Source organism: Arabidopsis lyrata (genome assembly GCF_000004255.2).
Source record: "Arabidopsis lyrata subsp. lyrata unplaced genomic scaffold ARALYscaffold_2, whole genome shotgun sequence".
Lineage (NCBI taxonomy): Eukaryota > Viridiplantae > Streptophyta > Magnoliopsida > Brassicales > Brassicaceae > Arabidopsis > Arabidopsis lyrata.
The window spans coordinates 17,508,128-17,527,563 of NW_003302554.1; the positions used below are offsets into that span (position 1 = coordinate 17,508,128).

The 19,436-nt window shown below is 37.9% G+C and overlaps 5 protein-coding genes and 1 non-coding gene across 7 annotated transcripts; 1 reads left to right on the forward strand and 5 right to left on the reverse strand.

Moving 5' to 3' along the window:
• Positions 1 to 171: 171 nt before the first annotated feature.
• Positions 172 to 2,612, reverse strand: LOC9325188 (putative UDP-glucuronate:xylan alpha-glucuronosyltransferase 3). Its single transcript, XM_002889079.2, has 3 exons — positions 2,448 to 2,612; positions 1,462 to 2,231; positions 172 to 1,378 (listed from the first exon to the last, which is right to left on the reverse strand). The coding sequence occupies exons 1-3, from the start codon at positions 2,498 to 2,500 to the stop codon at positions 345 to 347; spliced, it is 1,857 nt and encodes a 618-aa protein (XP_002889125.1). The 5' UTR covers positions 2,501 to 2,612; the 3' UTR covers positions 172 to 344.
• A 308-nt stretch (positions 2,613 to 2,920) lies between these two features.
• Positions 2,921 to 6,867, forward strand: LOC9325189 (vacuolar protein sorting-associated protein 45 homolog). Its single transcript, XM_021035777.1, has 13 exons — positions 2,921 to 3,149; positions 3,298 to 3,499; positions 3,589 to 3,668; positions 3,916 to 4,143; positions 4,301 to 4,426; positions 4,538 to 4,621; positions 4,691 to 4,832; positions 4,935 to 5,113; positions 5,368 to 5,523; positions 5,752 to 5,859; positions 5,945 to 6,066; positions 6,190 to 6,321; positions 6,488 to 6,867. The coding sequence occupies exons 1-13, from the start codon at positions 3,060 to 3,062 to the stop codon at positions 6,546 to 6,548; spliced, it is 1,710 nt and encodes a 569-aa protein (XP_020891436.1). The 5' UTR covers positions 2,921 to 3,059; the 3' UTR covers positions 6,549 to 6,867.
• Positions 6,868 to 9,458: 2,591 nt separating this feature from the next.
• LOC9323736 lies at positions 9,459 to 11,013 on the reverse strand. Its single transcript, XM_021035713.1, has 3 exons — positions 10,715 to 11,013; positions 10,437 to 10,638; positions 9,459 to 10,167 (listed from the first exon to the last, which is right to left on the reverse strand). Exons 1-3 carry the CDS (start codon positions 10,829 to 10,831, stop codon positions 9,701 to 9,703), a joined length of 786 nt encoding a protein of 261 aa, XP_020891372.1. The 5' UTR covers positions 10,832 to 11,013; the 3' UTR covers positions 9,459 to 9,700.
• A 3,571-nt stretch (positions 11,014 to 14,584) lies between these two features.
• On the reverse strand, positions 14,585 to 16,158 carry LOC9325190 (pentatricopeptide repeat-containing protein At1g77170). The gene has a single exon (XM_002889081.2). It carries the CDS (start codon positions 16,130 to 16,132, stop codon positions 14,732 to 14,734), a length of 1,401 nt encoding a protein of 466 aa, XP_002889127.1. The 5' UTR covers positions 16,133 to 16,158; the 3' UTR covers positions 14,585 to 14,731.
• A 74-nt stretch (positions 16,159 to 16,232) lies between these two features.
• On the reverse strand, positions 16,233 to 18,761 carry LOC9325191 (SNW/SKI-interacting protein). 2 transcript variants are annotated; one of them, XM_021034563.1, is made up of 2 exons: positions 18,590 to 18,761; positions 16,233 to 18,457 (listed from the first exon to the last, which is right to left on the reverse strand). In XM_021034563.1, the coding sequence occupies exon 2, from the start codon at positions 18,245 to 18,247 to the stop codon at positions 16,415 to 16,417; it is 1,833 nt and encodes a 610-aa protein (XP_020890222.1). In that variant the 5' UTR covers positions 18,248 to 18,457; positions 18,590 to 18,761; the 3' UTR covers positions 16,233 to 16,414. The 2 variants fall into 2 exon arrangements, with proteins under 2 accessions (XP_020890222.1, XP_020890221.1); XM_021034562.1 differs by having other exon boundaries at positions 16,233 to 18,278; positions 18,590 to 18,755.
• A 71-nt stretch (positions 18,762 to 18,832) lies between these two features.
• Positions 18,833 to 18,914, reverse strand: TRNAS-GCU. Its single transcript has one exon. It is a non-coding gene; the product is annotated as a tRNA-Ser (tRNA).
• Positions 18,915 to 19,436: the final 522 nt, after the last annotated feature.

Consider the following 19,436-nt stretch of genomic DNA (forward strand, 5'->3'; position numbering starts at 1 on the left):
CTAAAATACTTTGGTTCTCGTCACTAAAATCAATTTTCTCGGTTCGGTTCACCGGTTCCGGTTCTCTAGAATAAATAAAGTTGACTTTTATGTCCAACGCGGCAACGCCCAACGGAATAACATAAGCTGGTCAATGGGAAACAAAAACACTTTGCTTTTAAAAGCTACATCTTCCTGTAAATTCTGCATTTGTCTTTCATTCCTTTATCCCCTCATGATTACATTGTTTCTGGGATTCGTATACAGGTTTCCAGCTGATAAAACAAAAAACAAAAGAACATAACCAACCCACATTTGGTTGGTGAAAGAAGAGTAATTTTGTACCAAACCAAAGCCAAAAGAATTCACAGGGAAGAGAGAGCGGTTTTATGCGGTGGTGATGAAGTGGTGGTGGTGGAAGAATTATTGGTAGCGTTCGTCTCACCCCAATGCCAAAGCATACTCTCCCAAAAACAGAAATTTTCGAAACAAGTCTTAAGTCTCTCATCTTTGATCTTTATCTTCCAGTGTCCATCTTTGTAGTTCCCTTTCTCTGCTTGTCTCCGATCCCATTCAAGTTGCGCCTTCTGTTTCGATCTCAGAAGACAGAACTTGTGCAAGTTCTCAGGCATTGCGTCGTGCACTCTCCACCATGTTTTATGTGCTTCGTCACTTGCGAATTCCTGGAATATATCGACATTCCAGTTGCAATCATAGTCTCTGAAGCATAACCAGGGTTTGTTATAACCAAGGTAATGAAGAACGTAGAGGATAGGAGGATCAGCTCCAAATAGACTCGTCTTCATTTTCTTTATCTCAGGTTCGTCTCCTTCCCAGAAATGCTTCAAGAAATTCATGTGTTTCGGGATGCGATGCCACCATGTGAATATCTCGTTAAGGTAACCTTGGTCTCCTCCGTTGTAAGACACAACTTCATTAATGTTGTCCATTAGTAACTGGAATGTTGAATTAGATGGCTCAACCACCATTAGACCGGAGTTGAAGAGCGTAGCATTGTTTCCAGTTGCTGATATCTCAGGGAACTCGAAGAGGAAATCAATGTTTCTCAGGATAAGCATATCTGCATCGATGAAGATGATCTTACTGTATTCAGTCAATTGCCAAAGACGGAACTTGCTGTAGTTCCATTCGTTGTATGCATTTGGTATAGCATTCGGGTTCCTGATTCTTTGAAACATGTGAATCTTCCATCCAGCAGCTACCAAGCCACTTTTATGGTATTCGCTTATCGTATCATCAACAAGTATGACCAGATCACGAGTAGAGCCTGACATTCGAATGCTCTGCGCAGCTGCAATGGCTCCACAGACATAAAATTGAGCAGAGTGCAAGATAGTTGCATAAGCTTCTTTCTTTGCACTTGCGGAGTAGAAATTATCTGCAATTGAAATAAACATAATCAGCTTAGGATGGGAGATGCTAAACTAGGTTAGACAGAAGACGAATAAACTTGCTACTAACCTTTAGCTTGAAGAGGAACAGAAAGTTCACAGGAACCAACAGGAAGCTGTAACTTTTGTCTTAGCTGGTGCAGGTTAGGCTTATACAGCCATATATTTTCTTGACGGGCAACAAGTTCTTGACCGGTAAAAAGATTCGGGATTGGAAAGCAATCAGATACCAAAATCACATGAACATCATGAAGCCCTTTAGAAGAAGCCGCCACTCGAGCTGCAGCAAGTTGTAAATGCAATCGAGCCACATCTCTTGACCATTTTCCTGATTTGTCACACGGAAGCTTGGCAATGACAAGATCGATGCGAGGCTTGCCAGGAACTTGAATCAAAGGAAGAGAAGGACAAGTAGGGACTTCGAATTCTTCTACTTCGTCAATCCATTCCGGGTATAGAGATTCCCATGTAATATTCTTTGCAGCATAGTCTAGATGCAAAGCTACATGATCACAGTCAGATTTCATAACCTCCTTGAACCGATCAATCTCGTTATCGTGAAGATTTATAAGGCCAATTCCTTGATACTCGCTTCTACCAAATAAGTGCTTCTCAACAAGACTTGACACATGGTTCCAGTTGATCTCAGCTGTAGCTACATAGCGAGGATCGGTAGTAACACCAAAACTAGTTGGAATTTCAGCAATTTGTAGCGGTGGATAACGAAAACGGTAGATGGTGAACAAAGCTCCAAGCATAATACAAATCAACACAAGTTTCAGAGTATTGAACTTGACACCCTTTTCAATTCTTTGAAATCTCCTCCTACTTGACTTCTCACTACACAAGACCAAAAAAACGAAGGAGTGTCAATCCAACAGAATGATAAACAGAGATCGCTTGTGAAACGCATTCCTGAATCAAAATCAAAATCGAAGATCTGATTTCCAGAAAAGTCAACCATGTGTGTGAAGCTACTAAGTTAAACTAACAATATAGTACACAGTGTTCGTCAAACTCGAGAAACAAATGAAGACGAAGAAGATGAAGACTAACTTTGAAAACGAGAGTCGATGTCTTGACTCCATGGGACTTGAGGAAGGTATCATCGTCTCCGTAAGATCAGGGTCGGTTTCGAGAATTTCATTATCGCCTTATAACATGAGACGAGACATTTTAGGGATTTTGAAATGAAAAAGAAAATATTATAGATTTTGGACGGAGGCTCGGCATGAAACGGTGCGTGTTAACTAAATGAGTGATCGAACCGAGTCTTTTGCGAAACGAGCCCTTACTTATTTAAGTATTTCTTATTTGAAACCTAATCTAAGTTTTCGACAATTAAACCCTTTTTCTGAACGATGTTAATTAAAACGCTGTCGTTGCGGTGAAGCGAAACGAATTCTTGTCATCGACAAAACTGGGTTTAATTAATCAAAAATTAGTTAGTGGATAAAAAGGAAACACCCAATAGAATAGGGTTTATTTGCAATAAACTCATTTCTTCGTGGAGAGTCTCATTGCTTTCGTTTCTCGATTAAGGAAGATCTGAAAGACTGAAACGAAATCTCCAGGGCCTTCGTTGTCAAGAGTAGTCGACGAGATCATTCTCACCGTAGATCTGATCGAATAAGGTAATCAATCGTAGAGGAATTTTGCGGTGGAACGATGGTTTTGGTTACGTCTGTGCGTGATTACATCAACCGGATGCTTCAGGATATCTCCGGCATGAAGGTTCTCATACTCGACTCCGAAACGGTAAACTTAGATTCTCGTCTTCTTCGATTACTAATCTTCTCTGATTTTTGTATATCTGGAATCGTGATTCATAATTTCCCTCGGAGCCGAAAAAATTAGGCACATCTTCGTGATTACATATTTTTTGGATTAATCGTTGAATTTGCAGGTTAGCAATGTAAGCATTGTGTATTCACAGTCAGAGCTGCTTCAGAAAGAAGTTTTTCTTGTGGAGATGATAGATTCAATCTCTGTGTCAAAAGAATCGATGTCGCATCTGAAAGCTGTTTATTTCATCCGTCCAACTTCAGAGAATATTCAGAAACTACGTTACCAGCTTGCCAATCCTAGATTTGGAGAGTACCATTTATGTATGTTTTTTCATCTTCTAACTAATTCGAGTTTATCATTGTTCACTAGTTATAGAGATTTTGATTTTGTTTTCTGATGAATCTTTCAGTTTTCTCCAATCTGTTAAAGGATACTCAGATTCATATTTTAGCTGATTCCGACGAGCATGAGGTTGTACAGCAAGTTCAGGTATTCCTTCATGATGTTTTTGAATAGGAGACTGATGCTAAAAGAATGTTTCGTAGCATATTAATGGATCGGTATAAGTATAGATTTTAAGCTGTCTCTGAGAAGTTGCTTGGTTTGTGATGAAACGGCCATACTTGTTTAGCTTAGTATTCCCCCTAGTTTTCTGATTTAAACCTATATTGTTGTTGTAGTACACTTGACGTAGTAGTATCTTGTTTAACACACTATTTTGGTTTCTATATCGCAGGAGTATTATGCAGACTTTGTTGCTGGTGATCCATATCATTTCACATTGAATATGGCATCGAACCACCTATATATGATCCCAGCAGTTGTCGATCCCTCTGGTTTGCAGCGCTTCTCTGATCGGGTTGTTGATGGAATTGCGGCAGTGTTTCTGGCGTTGAAACGGAGACCTGTCATCAGATATCAAAGGACCTCTGATACTGCGAAAAGGATTGCACAGGAAACAGCTGTAAGTGAAGTTGTTTGACAAGCTCTCGAAAAGTTATTTGTTCCCGCTATAATTTCCATGCATGTGATGGAACTAATTCCCACTTGTGTGTAACTATTAAACAGTCTGAAATTTCCTTTTTCTTGTAAGTTATTTAAAAGACACTTTTATGTTTCAGAAATTGATGTATCAGCATGAAAGCGCTCTTTTTGACTTTAGACGGACTGAAAGCTCTCCGTTGCTACTTGTAATTGACAGAAGAGATGACCCGGTTACCCCATTGCTGAATCAGTGGACATATCAGGTTGACTTGACTAAATAAAATTATTGTGCTACTCTGTGGTATAAGATGTGCATCCAGATGTCTTGCTTTCTTGTAAGAATACGACTTACTGATAAACGAGATTTGCTGTAGGCAATGGTGCACGAACTCATAGGACTTCAAGATAATAAAGTGGACTTGAAAGCCATTGGAAGTCTTCCAAAAGATCAGCAAGTGGTTAGTTTTCTCCAATGCCATATTTGTTAGTTGAGAACCTGATATCTAATACGTCTCTTTACCTGGCAGGAGGTGGTTTTATCATCAGAACAAGATGCATTTTTCAAATCTAACATGTATGAAAATTTTGGGGATATTGGAATGAACATCAAGCGAATGGTAGATGACTTTCAGCAGGTGGCCAAGAGTAACCAAAATATCCAGACAGTAGGTACAAATATGGCTAGTCTTAAACTATTCTCTGCAAAGACTTTTATAATACAGTTTCTGGTGTTAGTGACAATTATAATCTGTGAATTCGTTGGTTTTACAGAGGATATGGCCAGATTTGTTGACAACTACCCTGAGTACAAAAAGATGCAAGGCAACGTTTCAAAGCATGTAACTCTGGTTACTGAAATGAGCAAGCTAGTTGAAGCTAGGAAACTGATGCTGGTTTCACAAACAGAGCAGGACTTGGCTTGCAATGGTGGCCAAGGAGCTGCATATGAGGTAAGGAATATCTGTGGTGAATATTCACGTGTAGTTGCATATATTAAAAATAGCTATACAGAGAAGTAGCAACCTGCAGAAGGTCGTCCTGAATAATTCGGCATTCAGTACCTGTCACATTTTGCACTGGAGTCCCATACAAATGTATCCGCAGAATCCTAATCAATAAAAGATCATTATAGCTAAATATGCAACGTTGTGCAGACTCTGCTGTAAGCACAGAGCTCTGACTCTCTTTTCATGGTTATCTGCAGGCAGTTACGGATCTCTTAAATAATGAAAGTGTGTCTGACATCGACCGCCTGCGTTTGGTAATGCTATATGCTTTGCGCTATGAGAAAGAAAACCCTGTTCAGTTGATGCAACTGTTCAACAAATTGGCTTCACGGTCTCCCAAATACAAACCAGGGGTACAGTCAGACTATATCATCTGTTTCCTTTCAGTTTAAATTGCATTTCCTGTGGCTTTATTCTTCTTCATCTCCTTTAAGGTGGTTTATGATCTGTCATTCTGCTACTACTAGTTAACCTATTTGGAATTCCGTCCTTGGTGGTTTTACTTTCGTTTTTTCTGAATAAGATCAAGTACTCTCTAATCATGTTCGTTTCATAACTTTCTGGATTCCATGCAACTGCAGCTAGTTCAGTTTCTCTTGAAACAAGCCGGTGTGGAGAAGCGTACTGGGGATCTATTTGGAAACAGAGATCTTTTGAATATAGCACGAAACATGGCTCGTGGACTTAAGGTCTGTATCTGAGATTACACCTCTCCAGGAACATTCTGTATCTCCCTATATATACTTCATGTTACTGACTTGTTGAAATATATAGGGGGTTGAGAATGTGTACACTCAACATCAGCCTCTTCTGTTTCAAACAATGGAGAGCATAACCAGAGGGAGATTACGAGATGTGGATTACCCATTTGTTGGAGATCACTTTCAACAGGGACGGTATGTGCCACTAACTTTTTTCAATTTCTTAAAACTGGTCATTTGTTTGATAGTTACGGATTTTCTGCCACACGTAAAACTTACATAAACAAATCAAAAACTGCATAATTTCTGGATAAGCAGGCCACAAGAGGTGGTTATTTTTATGGTTGGTGGAACAACATATGAGGAATCACGCTCTGTTGCTCTACAGAATGCCACCAACTCCGGGATTCGGTTTATTCTCGGTGGCACCGCAGTCCTTAATTCCAAGAGGTACGTTCAAGTAAAAATTCTACTAAACCGGGTAATGTTGAGTCATAGAAGGCCCAAACCGAAATTGGTGTTTGAATGAATCATATACTAGGAATCCATTTGGTTTCCAAAAGTTCATAAAAAAAAGTGTATCATATGAGAAGCTGAAAAGTGATTTGATTGTCAGATTTCTTAAGGACTTGGAAGAAGCACAAAGGATATCAAGATCAGGTAGCCATATGGTGTGAAAATCCAAGAGAGAGATTTGTAAATTATTAAGTCTTAAGATCCTTCCGTATGATATGGAGAGCATAGAAGAAAGGAACCAAATCATCATTTTGGAGAGACAAATGAAAGAAAGAAGACAGACAGATTTTGTGGTCAGGTTCATCGAATCTTTCGTATACATTGATGATTACCCCCACTAGAGAGATCTAATTTTTGGGGTTTGTGTGTGTATTCATCGTGGTACAGTTTAATTGGACCGTTGCTTCGTACACAGATGGCTAATCAAGAAATGTAAAACTTGAGGAAATTTTACTATCTAAATTGCAATTTGGATAAAAACCAGAGAGATTATGATAACAATTTAATTTAGATAAAAACCAGAGATATTTCAAAAAAAAATTGTTTATTATCACTCTTGAAAAACAAAATCATTTGTGGAATTTATGGAACTATTTCACGAATAAAAGAACTCTTATATTCCCTATGTTTCTAGAAGATTGATTTTCTAGAGATTTTACATTTTTTAAGAAATAATTATTGTTTAAATATTTTTTAATAAACTATTTTTTAATAAATTATGAACCAATAGTAATCTGAAACAGTTAATCATTTACTAAAATCAATTAATTAAAAATAAAAAAAATTTAGAAAATTAATTTTTTGTGAAACAAACTCAAAACACTATAACATCAAACTTCAAGGAAAGGAGGGAGTACTATAATATTGACACTGACGTCAATCAAAGTAGTACCGATTTGGGAAAAAAGAATAAGAAAATAGCTATTTTGAGTATATGGTGGGAGTATCTCTGTAGCTCGGCTGGCTGCTAGTATTGCCGTTGGATTTCTCAACTGTCGTAATATGATTGATGTGAGAGCGAAGCTGACAGACACATCTCTCTGCCTCTTCTCTGGAAGCATTCTTACTTCTTGTCCTTTCACACTTCCCAAATTTCGCAGAACCCCCCTTTAAAAACCATATATTTACAATACATTCCAAACATTTTCTTAGCTTTACTTTTACATCCAAATTTCATAGTGTTAACAAAACGATTGTGTATTTAATCCCTATCAAGTTGGATTTTGAGGGATTTAAATTTTGAAGTCAACAACTAACACGGTCTTATTCTCGAGAAATATTCTTCTTGTCGTAACTTTTGCTCTAGTTTTATTAAAATGTCAAATCAGTAATAAAAACAGTTAAAGAATTGAGGAGCTCGAGACGATTTCTTCACATACTTCTCTTTCTTTCTGCTTAGCTCTTAAGCAGTCTCTGACTGTCCATTTCATATCCAATTTTATACTAGTATTTGATTATTCTAGATCCTTCTCTTTTTTCTCCGATCCCTTCATTTTAATTTTTTTTCTCCTCTCTTTGATTATTATTCAATTCAATGACGTATTTAACTAGATAACGCATAACTTCTTAGTTAATTAGTTATCTGACTTTTTGAGTTTTGATTACTGTGTGCTTAGCCGAAGTTTCTAGCAAACTCCCTCGGATTTAAACTCGAAAGAATAAAGCGTGACGAAATAGATAAGACAAAACAAACAAAAAAAAGATTACTTATCAAAGTACATATGGTTGATAGTGATGGTTTGGTTATTAATTAATTACAGTTTTAACTTTAGATATTTTATCTGAGGTCTTATACACCTCATCGTTCTTATTACACTCCCTCCGTTTCGTTTTATTTGTCATTTTAGAATTAAAATTTTGTTTCATTATAGTTGTCGTTTTAGGTTTTCGATGTAAATGTTTGGTGAAAATTCCAGTTTTATCTATACTGTTTTAATGTTTCGGCCAATGAATTTTTTTATAAATATTAATAAAGGATAAAACAGAAAATTTAATGCTTTTCTTAATTTGTATGAAAAAACCTTAAACGATAACTAAAACGAAACGGAAGAGTATGATTCTGATTTTTAGATATATGGGAAACAACTACCAATTGGTTTCATTTTTCAACAATTAATACAATATGCATTTCATGCTACAAGGAAAATTTATCATCCGAACTTTCATGAAAAGTCACTGCTGGAGGGTTTCATGTTGAACATGTAATTCATTACATTTCTTTTGAGTTGATTTATCTGAAAGGAAAGTCTATCTAAAATAATCCAAATAGAATTATTATTTTTCTAAAACTAAATGTTCTTTATATATACTATTATTTTTCATGATTATGATAAATTGTATCAAATTATCTTCGGTATAATGTATTATTAACTAATCAAAACTATAACAAGAAGAAAAACGTCATTCATTTTTTAAAACAGATAACAAACTATTTAAGAAAATCTCTATTCACCTAAAATGATCTCGACTATTCTATCATTTCATTTTCATAAACCACTTGTTGTGTGAGCAAAGAAGAGACTCGAAAGAGTAAGAGTAGAAAAGAGATTCAAGAAAGTGATTTTCTTTATTGATTTCGAAATAAAACTTCTTTATTTTTCGAATAAGGATATGTATTATTTCCCCTTTTCTCGGTTATTTAACTTCTATATCTGAGTTAATCTTTTATTTTCTTCATTTAGATCAGTGTCAAGATCTCAGATCGACTTGCGACTCGTAGGCCGGTCTCGCGGTTGTCTTAGTTGGTTCAGTGTATTCTTAGTTTAACTAGGTCAATCGGAGGGTGCTAAACCATTGTTCTATACACATGTTAATTAGACTCTCTTATGTTTTGTTTTCAAAATTGTTGATCGAAATATTCAGCACTATGATTCGTGTAAACCTTCAACTAAAAAGAACCATGGCCCATAGGAGAGAAATTAAATTAATTTATTCGACTAGTTCAACCGTTTCAAGGGAAGGTAGTCCTCGTATCAAGAATACTATCCAACATTTTCAATAGAACCTTAAACCAAAAGAGCTTTATATACTAAAATGGACATAATTTTTTCTAACTAAAATGGACATTTGCATCACGACAAAAACATATATATTATATATCCATCGGCTGTTGATACAAGTAGAAGATGCAATATAGATAGCATCAGAAAAAACCCTGACAACAAGCCCCACATTTTTTTTGGCAATTCAAAAATTTCAAGAACACCACCCAAAAAAGGAATAATCATAAGAAGCAACAAACAAAAAACAACTCCGATGTTTTAAATTTTTTAAAAATTGACAAAACAACAAGAAAAAACGTTGCTTAAACCTCTCAGAAAATAGGAAAACAACACTTAGTTTTCGGACCACCACCACTCACTGTCCAACTCCTAGCTTGACGTTTTCCTTCACCACCATCATCAAACACAGACCACGACCAAGACCCTTTCTTGCAACCAGAGACTCTTCGACGATTCTCAGGTAGCCACTTGGACTGCATGTATCTTGAAGTCCTCCATGGTGGTCTAGACATTCCTTCTTTCTCCATCGACTTTTTCATCTCACCACAAACCAACGAAACAACTCTTCTTAGTCTCCCCTCCGTCGCCACGAACACTCTCGGAAGCATCTCAGTTATGTCTTTGTAAGCTTGTGTCTGTTTGGCTAGCTCAAACTGAGATTTGAAGTCAAGATCAATTATCACACGTTTCAGCTTGCTTACGCCATCACCGTCGCGACCATCCTTGACCATGACGTCAATGTACTCGTACTTCCTGGAGCACCTAAACACTCTACACCCTGTAACAACATTTTCACAAACAAAACCCACAAATAAATAACGTATCACAAAACCCAAAAAGTGAGCAAGTAGAGACTTTGTCACTGTTTTCTAATTTCTTATAGTAAAGGAAAAGGACTAAAAGTCTTCCAACTTTTACAAAGGTTGTTTTATATGGATATTTCTAGATATTCATATATTTATATATATATATATGTTTAACAAAAAAAAAATATATATATATATATATATGTATCTTTCTTTGCAAGTGTGTTAGATTATTATTTACCTTCACTAAGATCAAATGAAGAGTCCCATGAGGTTTTGGAAAGAGAAGCATCGTAGCCATCAGATCTGAGTTTAGAGACAATTTTGTTCATCACATCTCGCTTCTCATCGTCTCCTTCATATGATAGCCTTCCTCTCTTCATAAACGACTTTATCTTGTCTTCCATCTCCTTCTCTTCTTCTCCTTTTGCCCTAAGAATCTCCTGTAAAAATATTTCTAGGTTTAAATTTTTTTTATCAAGAAAAAAGAAGAGAAAAATGCATTTGATGAAAAGAGACCTCAAGAGTGATAAGAACCGTTGGAGAAGTCTCAAGATGATCGGAGACAGTGATCGGAGATGATTCAATATAATCAAGCACAAGCTTCTCTAAATCTTCTTCTCCCAAGCTTCCCATCTCAAATATTCTCTCACCTGTCTCTTCCTATTCTTCTAGGTTTTTTTTTTTTAGAAAAAGTTGTGAGGGCAAGAATGATTTTTAGTCGAGTCTCTTTATGAATATAAGTGAGTGACGTGTGTCATAATCTTATCCATTTAATTTGCCTTATTAAATGAACTGTTTAATATTCGTTCACTAATTTTTTTGAATTTAATGTTAAATTATATTCAAAAGCAAAATAAACGTTTTTTACAACTTAATGCGATACAATTCGAATCATTTTTAAGACATTAAAAAGCAAACAGAGTCTTCTCTAGATCCTTGATGCAAACCCTTGTTTGAAAAATTGCTAGGCGCTAGTCGGGCGCTCGGCATGGGCCTAGCGATTAATCGGAAAATCGGATTAAAATCGGAGATTAATCGGAGATTAGTTTTAGGGTTATTTTAATATTTTTAAAATATATTAATCCAATATTATAAAAATTTATGATTTTTATTACAAATTTATGATTTTTATTAAAATTTGAAAACAAGTTATTGTAAAACATCACAAACTCTCCATTCAAATGATTGAATAACAAAAATAAAAAGTTTTTTTATACTTGCAATCTAAAAAATAATCGGGGTATATAAGATTAGGCGGGAAGTAATCGGATTAGGCGGAGAATAATCGAGTTACTGATTTTTTAGGGGATTAGTCATTAATCGAGGCGGATAGGGTGGGCCTAGCGATTAAGCGGAGAGTAATCGGGGCTAGGCGGGGATTTTTAGAACAGGGATGCAAACCAAGTTTGGAGTTGTTGGGGTCGGATTCCATCCTTTAGCGCCGAGCCAGACTTAGAACACTTCGGGAGTCTTTCAGTGATCACCTCGGGGTATCGCATCATTCACCTCGGGATATCCATCTAATCGATTTAGTATACCCGAGCCCATCGCCTCGGGAATACTTTTAACAAGTAGTTTCAAGTACCCGAGCCCTTCGCCTCGGGGATAATTGAACGAGACGTTTCAAGCACCCGAGCCCTACGCCTCGGGGATGTTTGAACGTTACGAGCACTCGAGCTCTTCGCCTCGGGGATACTCGAACAAAACGTTTCAAGCACCCGAGCCCTTCGCCTCGGGAGTTTCTGAGCCCATCGCCTCGGAGACACCCGAACAAGCCATCCTAGAGTGACCGAGCCACTCCTTTCTGTGTACCCGAGCCGATTGCACGAGTTTCTCCGAGTTGAAGTCTTCATCATCGCCCGAGTTAAAGACTTGGTAAATATTCGCTTTCAAAGTACCATTTCCAAGCAAGGTATCATTTCCGAACAAGAAGGATCATTTCCGATATACCCGGAAATGATAAGAGAGAATCTAGAAGGATCGACTCAAATCAGGAAATCTCCCAAAGACTCCGAAAAATAAGGAAACTATCCTAATCCGCGATATTCTGAGCCGACTTCAAGATAAATGGAAATCTTCCGAGAATATCGCTGGAGAGGCGGTTTATCACCCCTATATAAAGAGACTCAAGGCTCAATCAAAGGCAGGCAATATCGCTCTAGAAATTATACTTAAAGCTCTCACAGCACAAACACCTCTTTCTTTTACGATCAAACTCTTGTACGATCAAAATCATCTTTTCACTAATAATATCAAGAACACCATCTTTGGTATCAATCGTTCTGTTGTTCTTTGAGAATTCACGATTATCGTATCCCTAAAATAAAACCCTAGACAAATCTTGATTGTGTTAGTTTCGACTTCCACAGGAGTCCGCTTGAAACTCCTCTCCCTTCCATTGTGCTCAACCGATTACGGACATTTTTATCAATTAACTTGACGAGTATCTCTGTTGGTAAAGGCTGTTCACCGTGTCTCCTTCTATTCCTCTCATTCCATATTGAGTGAATAGAGTTTTGAAACGTGTACCTTAGCAAGAAAGTCTTTGTCTTGTCAAAGCCCTCCCCTTTAATAAGCTTCATGATCTCTTGCCAATGTTCCCAGAACCAATTCTTTCCAAATTGTCTTCAAGTACGGGCACATGAAAAACAGATGCTCTCTTGTTTCTATAGGTACCCCACATAACACACAACTTGAGTTTGCATTCTGCTTCCAAGTCAACATTCTCTCCCCTGTTGCTACTCTGTTTTTAACCACTAGCCATGTGATAAAAGCATATTTTGGAGTTGCAGCTTTGAACCATATCTCTTTGAATCCCTCCATCATTGGTTTCGAAGTGCGGATCTGCGCCCATGTTTCTTTGGTCGAGAAACTTTTACAATAGCTTCTGTTTTTCCCTTTCCATAGGGCCACATCTACCTCATTTCCTCTCAGCTGCATTCTTGCGTTTTTAATTGCTTCTTCAACACAGTTTAGCGCTGCCTGGCGATGTTTTCTCCTTCTAGACATTGCCATCACTTCTCTCACTGTGCTAGATAGAAGGATCCCCAAGTCAACACTGTTTAATATTCGTTCACTAATGTTTGTTGTATATCGCTTTATAGTAGTATGTTTTATTTTAGGGTATATATAACGTGAGTTTGAGTCCTGACTTTTCTTTTCTTTTTCCATTTTCTTCAAAATACAAACAACTTAGCGTTTGATGTCATACGCGACGGTAGAAAAAGTCGTTTCATGTCATTTTCTACTTGTCGTATATACCACATAGTCGATGTTTGAGATAATTATATACGTGGATATTCTAGATAAATCTTCAATCTGGAAGATAATTTTTATTTAATAGTTTTGATGTTTTTAATTTGTTTTTAGAATGTGATATCTAAGTAATAAAGTGAAAGTGAAAGATCATTCTAATTACACAAAAAGTTTTTTTTTTTTCTGAAATAATTGATTATGAGTCTATATTCAAGATATTAGTATTCATGTCCTTCTTTCCTTATCAACTCTGTAAACAAGGATATTGATTATGGCTATTAATAGTCTTTAGAAGGAAAAAAAAAGAAAAGAAAAGATATTCATATTATTTTTCCTTGATTTGGACCGATCCCTCTATCTTTGGTGGGGTAAATCACAAATGTCAACAGAAAACCAAAATGCAAAAACCTCACGAGACTAATGTTTCTTCAATACTTTATCTGTGTCTATTGAATAATCGATCAAAGTAGATATGCACGTCATAGGCTCATAGCATATAATATATAATGTTGATTAAAATGGGCTTACCATCGATCAAACTCATTGTCACATATTTGGAAGCAAGATTATCTCATAATCAATTTTGTCCGTTCAAACTCATTGATGGCTAATCCATATACTAACTTGTTAATAGAATGCGAAGAAGCCACACGCATGTGTATATATATACTGATATACATACTGATCAAGATGATAAAATATTATCATGACGATTGAATCTCTAAGATAATTATAATAATGGAGGAAAAAAAAGAGAGATAATTATAATAATCCCAGTGACGGTAACTAATAATCCAATGATTTAGAACATTTTGATTTGGATGCAATCTAGTCACCTGAAATATAAAATTTACATATGGGGCTATAATAACTCGTAAAATAGTAAATTAGAAGCCTTGTTGTTTAAAATTGCAATTAAAGAAATTAAAACGGGTTTAAAGCGTGTGGACCTTATCTTCTTTGTTTGCATATTTTTTGCTTTGAAATCGAGTCTTACCTCGTTGTTTTCCTAAATGAAATCAGTAAACCGGAAATTGAACACATTAAACCGGACGCCTTCAATAAGTTGAAAATCGAGTTCTATACCCCTCTGACATGATCTTGGTGTCAGAATATCATGTCGGAAATGACTAGAAAAATTTCCCAAATTCATTATTTGAGTACTTAATTTACTAAAAGTAAAACTGAAATGTTAAGAATCATCTAATTCATTAATTTACTAAAAGTAAAACTGAAATGTTTGCTTTTATAGAGAAACAAGTATAAAAGCCTGAATTATCAAAATGTCGTCGAAGCATAGCTATAGGCAGGAATCTTAGCAACCTTCTTCTCCTTCATTACCTTCCTAACTCTCTCAACATCTTTCCACATCCCTTTTAGTGCATACACATTAGCTAAGACCACATAAACACCATCATTCCACGGCTCTAGCTCAACCATGTATGGAGCCACCCACTCAGCCATCTCAACATCCCCAAACTTCTCACACCCACCCATCAAACAACCCCAAACCATCACGTTAGGCTTCATCGGCATCTCTTCCACAACTTTCTTGGCCTCCTTAAGCTGCCCGTCCCGGCTCAGAAGATCAACTATGCATCCGTAATGCGATAATCCCGGTTCTAGATTGAACTCTGACTTCATCATTGCGAAATACGCTTTTCCTTCCTCCACAAGACCTCCATGGACGCAAGCACTAAGGACTCCAACGAACGTGATCTTGTTTGGTCTGACACCGAATTCTCTCATCTGACGGAAGCATTCCAAGGCCTCTAATGTATTCCCGTTAGCTGCATAACCCGTGATCATTGAACTCCATGAGACAACGTTTCTCTGTGGCATCTCCTCGAACACTTGAATCGCGAAATCCATACGCCCGCATTTTCCATACATGTCGATGAGCGAATTCATCATCATGACATCAGACTTCTCTTCGGTCTTAGCTTGTAAAACGCATTTATGCAACTGAAAAGCTAAGTTCAAGTCACCTAATCCTCCACAAGCTGAAGTCACACTCACCATAGTGAAATCATCCGGCTCAAATCCACTCCTTCTCATCTCCATAAACATTTCAACCGCCTCGTTAGCTCGACCCGCGTGATTCAACCCTCCGATAATAGCGTTCCAAGACCCCAGCTTTCTCTCAGGATTTTCATCGAACACGTTACGTGCATTCTCCAATTCCCCTGCTTTACAATACAACGTAATGAATCCACTCTCGCAGAACTCGTCTCCGACGAAACCTAACCTCACGGCGACGGAATGAAGCTGCTTTCCCAACGGAAAATCATGAATCTGAACGGCGGCTTTGATTACAATCGGAAGAGTATATCGATCGGGCAAAACATTTGATCTCACCATACCGAGATACACTTGAACTGAATCGAGAGGAGAATCATGGCGAATGTAAGATCGCATGATGTTGTTCCATAAGAAAGCGATTGGATATTGATCGAGGATGCATGAACGGAAGATATCACCATGGATACGACGGACACGAGCGAGGCTGGTACAATTAGATAACAGAGTAGCTAAGAGCTTGTTTCGATCTTGGGGCGAAAGAGACGTAATCGACGAAGATGATGAGATAGTGACGAAATGATTCAAACGGTGAAAGATCTTTAAGTGATTTGTCCTTTTAGTACCATGAAGCTTGGAGATGAGACCAGAGAAGAACATATGTGTCTTTTGGTTCTTGTCCTGATCCAAAATAATAGCAACAACTCGTAAAACTTAACGTTCTTAAAGTACACAAATTTATAACATTGAAAAAGAAAAATAAGGCTCAAAAGATGTGATATTATGAAGTTGAAAGATTGTACTCGACTAGTTCAGAGACTCGCAACATCATAAATACTGATAATCAAAAGCAAACTGTTTCAACAGATCCAAAATAACAAGGTATATATTGAAATCAAAGATCAGTTACTGAGCTTTTTCATTGTCTTAAGTTCTTGACTTTTAACGCCTACTCCGTTCGAAATTGATCTTGGTTCGACCAGAACCGCCGTCGTCATCCCTTGAAGAGCTACCGCCGCCTCCACTTGCTCTCATAGTTCCTCCAGACCCGATTTTGTCCAAAGGTTTCTTACCTTTCTTCAAATCAGAAACCCACCTGTCAAGACCGAAAGGATCTTGTTCCTCTTCCTTCTCAAACTCAACAGGGCGTTCTCTCTTACTACCCGCCCTCTCGGAAGCCCCTGTGAAAGCTTTGTCAGGTTTAAACCTCTCAGTGTTCTTGATCTTATCGAGCTGCTCATCTGCGTTTCCATACATTTCTTCATCGTTATCCTTCTTTGGCTTGTACAGCGTTGAAAGAGTGGGTTGTGCAGTGAACAAGCCTTTGTCATATACATTGTATTGGTCATCAGTAGCGAACCCAGAGTCCATTCCTTTCTCCTGGTTAAACAGCCTTTGATCATACATAACTTCACCACCTTTTCCTCCAGTCGATGCCATTCCAAGAGCAACTTTCTCACTGATATCACGGTCTCTGTCTCTAGTGATTTTGCTCTTCTTCCCCATGGCAGCATCTTTAGCTTCCAACCTTCTCTCCCTCTCTCTTTCCCTGCGGCGCTCTTCTCGGATCTTCTCTCTCTGAATCCGTGCTTCCCTTTCCTCCCTACTCTCTTTCGGCTCTTCCCTTTCTCTATCCCTTACTCTCTCCTGGTCATAGTTGTCATAATCACCTCTTGGGTCAACACTTTCACTCCTACCCCTGTCAGATGAGACAGGCATACTCACAGCAGCACCAGTTCTTTCGGAGCGAGCTTTTTGGGCAAGAGCCCTCAATTCCTGCTCTTTCCTTTCCTTCTCCTTCATCACCATCTCTTTTTGCACCTTGGAACGCATTGAAACAGCCTCTCTAGCTTTTTGCTCAGCTACATAGAGGGCCTCTGATAACTTGGCAAAGTTATCATTGATCTGAACGTCTTGTAGGCCTCTTCCATCAGCAGCTAGACGTTTATCAAGAGGGATTGTGTAACCTTTCGGATTCTTCCAATTGGAGATACAAGGAGGGATTTTCCAGTCTTGCTGGTCCTTGACGGTAACAGGCCTAGGCGGTGAATGCATGACCGGAACAGGCGGAGAACCAGAAGCCTTTGGGACTCTCTTGTGCTTGAACTTTGGTGGATCAAGTGGATCTACAGGCATCTCCACCATCCTAATGATCCTCTCTTTAGCACCGGAATTGAAGGCAGAGGATTGCTGGGATGGCTTATATTTAATGTACTGTGAGTCTCCCGATTGCCTTGCTATATTACTAGGCTGAGCTGCACTCAGTCTCACATTCACAATCTTCTCAATGGCAGCTTTGGTTTCTTCAGCAGTCTCCTGGATCTGCTTCTGCAATTCTTCCTCTTCGTCCACCACCGCATCCAAGTCTCCCTCGTTTTTCAGTATCTTAGGAATAATATCCTTATGCTGAGAGTAAACAATCTTCTTAGAGTTCTCATTCTGCCTCACAATAGCGTCAAAGACCACGTTTCCCTGAGCATCGACAGTAACAGGGAGAGTCTTGGCTCCAGGCTTATTGGATTTATTCCTACCCATACCAAGAGGATACTGAGGAAGATGAATCTCCGGGAAAGCACCACCATCTCCAAAATCCTCGGGATTCTTGGGACGTAAACCTTGACGATTCAGGTAAGCAGGCACGGGTTTAAATTTGATACTGGAGGATTTTACAGTCTCGGATTCAGTGACACGGTTTTTGAACCATGGATCGTTAGAATGATCATAAAACGTGGTAGTGGTTGATTTGGGCGCTGGGAGATCATTAAGAGACTTCATACTCTAAATCAAGATTTTCAGCAATCGCAACCTGCAAACAAGAACAATAACAACAACAACAACCATCAGAACATACCTAGTCCGTAATTACAACTACAAGCTTCTGATAGTAAACTCAGAGATCCTCCGAAATTAGGGTTTCTAGCGATAAACTCGACGCAACCATTCTAGATCCCCAATAAATCCCGATTAAAATCTGGGTTGAATTCACTACAATAGAACGGAAACAAGTAGGGTTTAGGAATCGCTCAACAGAAACCTAAAAAAAAAACAGCAGAAAACGAAAACAACAGGAGGGAGAGCAAAAAGCAGAATTGAATCTGAGAAATCGAAGAAGCTAACCTCGGAGGAAACTAATCGACGGGAAGAGGGATTCTGAGAAAGATGGAACGATGTGCGACGCGGCGCAGAGCGATGGAGAACAACCAACGGAGGTGAAGCTTCTTTCTGGGGAAAGAAAGAAATCAGGCGTGAAGCCTTTCTAGGGTTGATAGGGAAAAAAAAAAAAAGGAACCAATTGTTTTATTTTATACGCAGTGTGTTAATAAGTCGGTCATAAAAAGACTATAATACCTAAAAGAATATCGTCGCCTGAGAGATTCGAACTCTCGCGGGCAGAGCCCATGTACTTAGCAGGCACACGCCTTAACCACTCGGCCAAAGCGACTTCTTGTTACGTATGTGACCAATATTATATATGTATGTATGTATGTATGTATGTTCGTATGTATGTATGTATGTATGTATGTATGTATGTATGTATGTATGTATGTATGTATGACTACAGTGGTTGGCATTTTGATATATGATTCTGTGCATCGCATAATTTCTTGCATTGTCTTTAGATTTCTATTTTTCTTAATGAAATTTCGGTCTCAAACACAAACATATTTTTGTTACAAATATTGAATTCTAAGTAAAAAAAAACCTATGAGAATTTAGTGTTGATATAGCTCAACCAGACCCGTCTCTACCCCATGACAACATAGACATTTGTCATGTGTCCAATGTCATTTTTCAAAAATTTAGTGAAGAAAAATGGTCCAATTTTTTTTTAAAAAAAATTTTATTAAGAGAGTTTTTTTTTTTTTTTTTTAGTTTTACCAAAGATCCTTTATAGATTAAGACGGTACTGAGTTCAACTGGCGTACTATTCAACCACTTGGAAGGGGGAAGTCGAAAAGTTCAG

Excerpts from the sequence above, each read along its gene's own strand:
- LOC9325191 (XM_021034563.1), bottom strand. The coding sequence starts at position 18,247 with ATGAAGTCTCTTAATGATCTCCCAGCGCCCAAATCAACCACTACCACG.
- LOC9325190 (XM_002889081.2), bottom strand. The coding sequence starts at position 16,132 with ATGTTCTTCTCTGGTCTCATCTCCAAGCTTCATGGTACTAAAAGGACA.
- LOC9323736 (XM_021035713.1), bottom strand. The coding sequence starts at position 10,831 with ATGGGAAGCTTGGGAGAAGAAGATTTAGAGAAGCTTGTGCTTGATTAT. Across the intron at positions 10,639-10,714 it reads CGGTTCTTATCACTCTTGAG|GAGATTCTTAGGGCAAAAGG; the intron begins GTCTCTTTTCAT and ends ATATTTTTACAG. Across the intron at positions 10,168-10,436 it reads TTCATTTGATCTTAGTGAAG|GGTGTAGAGTGTTTAGGTGC; the intron begins GTAAATAATAAT and ends ATGTTGTTACAG.
- LOC9325188 (XM_002889079.2), bottom strand. The coding sequence starts at position 2,500 with ATGATACCTTCCTCAAGTCCCATGGAGTCAAGACATCGACTCTCGTTT. Across the intron at positions 2,232-2,447 it reads CATCGACTCTCGTTTTCAAA|TGAGAAGTCAAGTAGGAGGA; the intron begins GTTAGTCTTCAT and ends GGTCTTGTGTAG. Across the intron at positions 1,379-1,461 it reads TGTTCCTCTTCAAGCTAAAG|ATAATTTCTACTCCGCAAGT; the intron begins GTTAGTAGCAAG and ends TTTCAATTGCAG.
- LOC9325189 (XM_021035777.1), top strand. The coding sequence starts at position 3,060 with ATGGTTTTGGTTACGTCTGTGCGTGATTACATCAACCGGATGCTTCAG. Across the intron at positions 3,669-3,915 it reads AGGTTGTACAGCAAGTTCAG|GAGTATTATGCAGACTTTGT; the intron begins GTATTCCTTCAT and ends TCTATATCGCAG. Across the intron at positions 6,067-6,189 it reads GATCACTTTCAACAGGGACG|GCCACAAGAGGTGGTTATTT; the intron begins GTATGTGCCACT and ends CTGGATAAGCAG.